The sequence below is a fragment of the Octopus bimaculoides genome, chromosome 11 (assembly GCF_046866305.1).
Source record: "Octopus bimaculoides isolate indiv1 chromosome 11, ASM4686630v1, whole genome shotgun sequence".
Taxonomy (NCBI): domain Eukaryota; kingdom Metazoa; phylum Mollusca; class Cephalopoda; order Octopoda; family Octopodidae; genus Octopus; species Octopus bimaculoides.
Window position 1 is genome coordinate 39,066,501 of NC_142938.1, and position 5,828 is coordinate 39,072,328.

Genomic DNA, 5,828 nt, shown 5'->3' on the forward strand with positions numbered 1-5,828 from the left:
TCCATTCACAGGGCTTTCGTGATCCGGTGGCTATAGTCGAAGATATTTACCCAAGGTGCCAAGCTAAACTTGCCAAGCATATTTCTGTTAGGGGACACTTCACCTATAACGTTATTCTTGTCCACCCATTTTATCTACCTCCAACCCACCTCCACATAATATTCTCTACCCCACGTTCACTACCCCACGTTCACTAACCACACACACACACACACGCACAGATCATGTCTCTCTCTAGTCTAATTCCAAGAATGAAACTACTAGATATCGTAAATCCTTGTACTTTCTAATGCCCATAAGAAACACCTCTTTACATTTGTGTTGAGTTGTTTTCCCTTTCTCAAGCATAGTTACCCATTAGCTACTCAGACTCGTGTGGATATGCATGCGCGTGTCCCTCACAAAGCTTCGGGTGAAACAAAATATATTTTGTCGAACTCACGCTTGTTGATTAAATATGTTACGTACAAACACACGCACACGCACACACATACACACCTACACATATATATATGGAGTTTGCTTCTCAACCACATGGTTCTGGGTTCAGTCCCACTGTGTGGGCCCTTGGGCAAATGTCTTCTGCTTACAGCCTCAGGCCGACTAAAGACTTGTGGGTGGACTTGGTAGACGGAAACTGAAAGAAGCCAGTCGTGTGTGTGTGTGTGCATGTGTGTGTGTGTGTGTGTGTGTGTGTGTGTGTGTGTGTGTATCTGTGTTTGTCCCTCTACCATCGCTTGACAACCGATGTTGGTGCGTTTGCGTCCCCGTAACTTAACGGTTCAGCAAAATAGACAGGTAGAATAAGTTCTAGGCTTACAAAGAATAAGTCCTGGAGTCGATTTGTTCGACTAAAGGCGGTGCTTCAGCATGGCCGCAATCAAATGACTGAAACAAGTAAAAGAATAAGATAAAAGAATATATATTTACATATATTTATGTACGTACGTAGGTACGTAAGTGCGTACGAAGATAAGTATGAGTGCATGTATATTTCCATGTATATATGTATGTATATGTATTGAATATGTACGTAGGAATGTATATACCTATGTATTCACACACAAACTTGTACATTCATACAGACACGTATACACACCCTTACATTCGCCGATACGTGCATTCATGGAAACAAAGCTATTTCAACTTGCTTTCAAATAATAATGATTCTATAATAAACGCATAATGTCTCTTCATTATGCTGTTGTGTAACCACATAACTTCACCTCAGATGAAACAAACCCAACACACTCACACACACACACATACACGTATACATATACAGACAGGCGAGTGTGTGTAGCCATCTGAACTTGTGAAGTGGAAGCATGTGTATGGCATATTATAGCTCGATAGGTATGTGCACCAGCTCTGTGGCCATTTGGAAACACTGGGAGATAGCAACTGTTCGCCACTACAGCCTGACAGCTTTGATGTTTATTGAACTGCACTGAATTAGCTGTTCATCGTGTTCTTTTCGAGCTTTATATGATCAATGATTGACCAGAATTATCGGAAATCTCAGACTACAAATGAATGGTTGGTCAAAACGACAGGAAAAGTTGATTCGTTGGAATGTGAAGATAATTAATATAGGATTACGACTTAGCTAGATGTAGGCCAATTTTCGTGGTGCGTGTGCGCGTGTGCGTTATAGTTGATTATAGGGAACACTTTGTCGGGATGTTAGTGATTTCAGAATGATTAAGAGGAATGTGGAGAGAAGCGAGGGCTGATTGAACCAAGAACATTAGAGAATTATGACATTCAGGCATTTGACGCCAAACAATGATATTTATACGTAATAAAAGTTTCATTTGGGCCAGGCAGAAGGGTTTTATGAAGTGGGGTCAATGGGAGGCTTGTGTTTCAAATATTTTAGCAGCAGCGCAGTGAAGTAAATTTTCATAATCCGTTGGCAAAACTAGCCCAAATCCTTTGCGAGAACGAAATCGTTGGCATTGAGTTACGGTCACCTCATTATAGTCCCCTGTTCCCCAGGAATGGATCACTCGTTGGTTTTTTGGATACACTCAACGACACTACTGCTTACTAAATGCTACACACACACACACACACATATGTATGCAAAGAACTATGTTATTCCAGGTGAATCAACGTCACATAAGAAACGCAATTAAGGGCACTGGCATCAAACAGCCTTATTTACCAATTTCTGTTGGGGTAGTACCAATAGCATAAGCGGTGCTCCACCATGGCCATATCCTCCAGGGCTATAAGTAATAAAAGAATAAAGGTGTATATATACATGTGTTTATGTTTGTGTGTATGTATGTTTGTAGGCAAGTGTGTGTGTGTGTGTGTGTGTCATATATAGATTGATTTAATAATTTTCATTTTTTTTATTTTATTTGCAGATATTTCTATCTACTCCAGTGAGATTTTACAAGAAACCAATCGAAATTGAAAAATATTTTCCTTCACAAACAAGCCAGTAAAGCTATTGAAAATGTATGAAGAGAGTAGCAGCGGTCGAAGTATGGAGGGTAGCTTGCCTCGTTCGTCAGTATTGATCAAAAAGGAACTTCCAAGGCACATGCCTTCCAATAGAAACAGTGAAAACTCAAAAGCTGAACTGACATTTTCCATTGAGAAAATTATGGAATTTACGCCGTCCAAGCGGACTAATAAAGATCTATCTCCACAACAGCATTTACACAATAACCAACATAATAGCAACAGTAACGTGTGCATCAACAACAATCATAGCAACAACATTAACTCTTCTAACAATAATCATAATGTTCACAATAGCATCATTAACAATACCAATAATATCGTCAACAATAACAGCAACAACAACATTCTTAAGGTCAGTGGACACAATGGTTACAAAACTCAGTCGAAAAACATCGATTCGTTATGGGTTCCAACATCGGTGTTTAATCCGTCAATGCATGGATCTGCATACGCGAGTATCTTCTTTAATACGGATCTCCAACGACGGGCAGGCTTAAACTTAATTAGTAATCCTTCAGATTATAGGGACCCAGTTATTTATGCACCTTACCTCCATCCAGCGTTTCCGTTACCTCGAAACGCTAACGTAAATGATTACCAGACACAAATACTTAGGCAATATCCCTTTTTATTTAATTCGAACTCCATCAGAAAAGACAGAAATCTGGAGACTCTCAATATGTTTAAAAATACAGGTTTTCAGGGATTACATCATAATGCATCCAGATATTCGTCGGCCATCGATAAAAATTTAATTGTTGACGTAGGAGGTTATGCCTGCAAAGATTCCATTATCGGCAGTGGTGTATCTGAGAATGGTATAAGCAGCGGGTGCTCCGTAAATAGTAACAGCATGAATGGTAGTAGTGTATGGAAAAGTCCACAAAGTCTAACACCAAATGCACATTGCTCTTCGTCGCAAAGAAAATCTTTTATCGAAAATAGTAACGTTTATTCGGATGCTTCTGCTCTTCCATTGGCTTTGACGCCGAACTCTACGAGTTCCAAGCAACATGAGAGCTTAAACAGTTCTTGTAACTCTAGTCAGCAGGGAGAAGATGGAAGATCTAGTATTAAATCAACAATTGCCGTCGGTTCACCGGACTCAGCTTTGGTATCGCCGAATAATATTGCCAATACCAGCAACAGTTCTTCTCTGATGGCAGGGCGATCTTTGGTAGCAAAGAAAAACAGTTTAAAGACACAGAAGACGTTCACGTGCCCCGAATGTGGCAAGATTTTCAATGCCCACTATAACCTAACACGTCACATGCCTGTGCACACTGGTGCTCGTCCATTCATATGTAAAGTATGTGGTAAAGGTTTTCGACAAGCCAGTACTCTGTGCCGTCATAAGATTATACACACTTCGGAAAAACCACATAAATGCAACACTTGCGGGAAGGCCTTTAACCGGAGCTCCACGCTGAACACACACATGCGTATACACCAGGGTTACAAGCCATTCGTCTGTGAGTACTGCGGTAAAGGGTTCCATCAGAAAGGTAACTATAAAAATCATAAATTGACACACAGCTCCGAAAAACAGTTCAAATGTTCTGTATGCAACAAGGCCTTTCACCAGATCTACAACCTCACTTTTCATATGCATACCCACAACGAAAAGAAACCGTTCACCTGTCAGATATGCGGTAAAGGGTTTTGTCGAAATTTTGACCTAAAGAAACATATGCGAAAATTACACGAAGGTGCTTCACTTCCATCTTCCGGTTCTTCGTTCGGCGGAAGACTAATCAGTTCACCCGGGAATGGTAGCGCTGGTTTGCATCACAGTTCGCATCCAAATCTAACAAATCCAGCACCAAACACAAGCAGTATGCTAGCAGCAGCAGCTGCACAATCCTCTCTTTCAAACCAAGCTGCAGCGGTGTTCTTTTCACGGCCGACAGCTCTTCTTTCACAGAATCCTTTGACGTGTCATCGTTCTTTGCTCTCGCCTCTCGTCCTTAATTCCTCAGCCACCAGTCTATTACACAAAATATCTTCTATGATATAATTAAACTCTCTTAGTTTGTTGGAAGTTTTTCTATGTTTTTTTTAAATTATGTACTTTAAATTTTCCAGCATTTCAGTCCGTGAATAATTAATTTAAAAGAAAAAAAAGACAAAGATAAATTAAATAACAAAAACAAAAACAAATGATGAATGTAAAAAAAAAAAAAAAACTATTTTCAAACATTCTAAAAACAATTACAACAACAATAATAATACTAACAATAATGACCATAACAAAAACTCTCCCCCAAAACACAAATGCAGAAGCAACATCAATATGGCAGTGAAATGAGAGTGAGAAACAGAAATAAAATACAAAGATATGCTGATTCATTACAATAACTGAAAGAAGTAACTGTAGCAGCAGCAGCAGTAGTAGTTGTAGTTGTAGTAGTAGTAGTTGCAGTTGTAGTAGTAGTAGTTGCAGTAGAAGTGGTACTACTGTTAGTAGAAGACGAGGAAGAAGACTGCACAGAAGACAAGTAAAGGGGAAATAGAAAAACAAGAGGCGAAGAACAGAAGAACAACAGGTAAAAAAGAAAGAAGAGAAAGGGGAAGGTGAGGTAAAAAGACGCTAGAAAGAGCAGCACACAGACTGCAGGTATTTCCAAGAACGAAATATTGCTGTGGACGAGTTTATTTGTTGCTCAAAATACTCCTTGGGATTACTTAACATGGTTCTTCTCTTATATTACTTATTTGGCAAAGAGTAAGGCTCTCTGGTCACAATGATAACGATGATGGTGATGGTGGTGGTGGTGGTGGTGGAGGAGGAGGAGGAAAGGAAGAAAAGAAGGAAAGGAAGAAAAGAAGGGAAGGAAGAGGAGGACAACGAGTAGAACACTGATGATGATGATGATGATGACGATGATGATGATGACGACAACGATGATTTCAGCCATGACGAATACTAAAACGTTCATCGTCGAGATCATTATCATCATCATCATCACCGTCGTCATCATCGTCGTCGTCGACATCATCGTCATCATCACAATTACCATGACGTTGGCAGGAGACACGGCAGAAGTAAGACAACAAACAGGTTGTTGATGGTGATGAAGGTGACGACAGGGAGAGGTAAACAAAAAGCACGCGATACGAGAACCTACTACTACTACTGCTGCTACTACTGCTACTACTACTACTACTACTACTACTACTACTACTACTACTACTACTACTACTACTACCACTGCTACTACTACGGTTACTGCCACAATGAAATGTGGCTCAAATATCATTGACAGTAAAGATGTGTGTAAAATTCTGTATACAAATATTATAAATATATAAATATATATATAAATGGTATAAATGATTGGTTGAAC

The 5,828-nt window shown here is 39.6% G+C and overlaps 1 protein-coding gene across 1 annotated transcript in view; it reads left to right on the top strand.

Annotated features, from left to right (window-relative positions):
* The window catches only part of LOC106883288 (uncharacterized), an 85,148-nt gene extending 79,851 nt beyond the window's left edge, over positions 1 to 5,297 (top strand). Inside the window, exon 2 of the mRNA XM_089359825.1 lies at positions 2,379 to 5,297. Within this exon, the coding sequence (XP_089215951.1) occupies positions 2,471 to 4,498 (2,028 nt within the window). The 5' untranslated portion in view covers positions 2,379 to 2,470 and the 3' untranslated portion in view covers positions 4,499 to 5,297. The remainder of the gene's footprint in view (positions 1 to 2,378) is intronic.
* Positions 5,298 to 5,828: the final 531 nt, after the last annotated feature.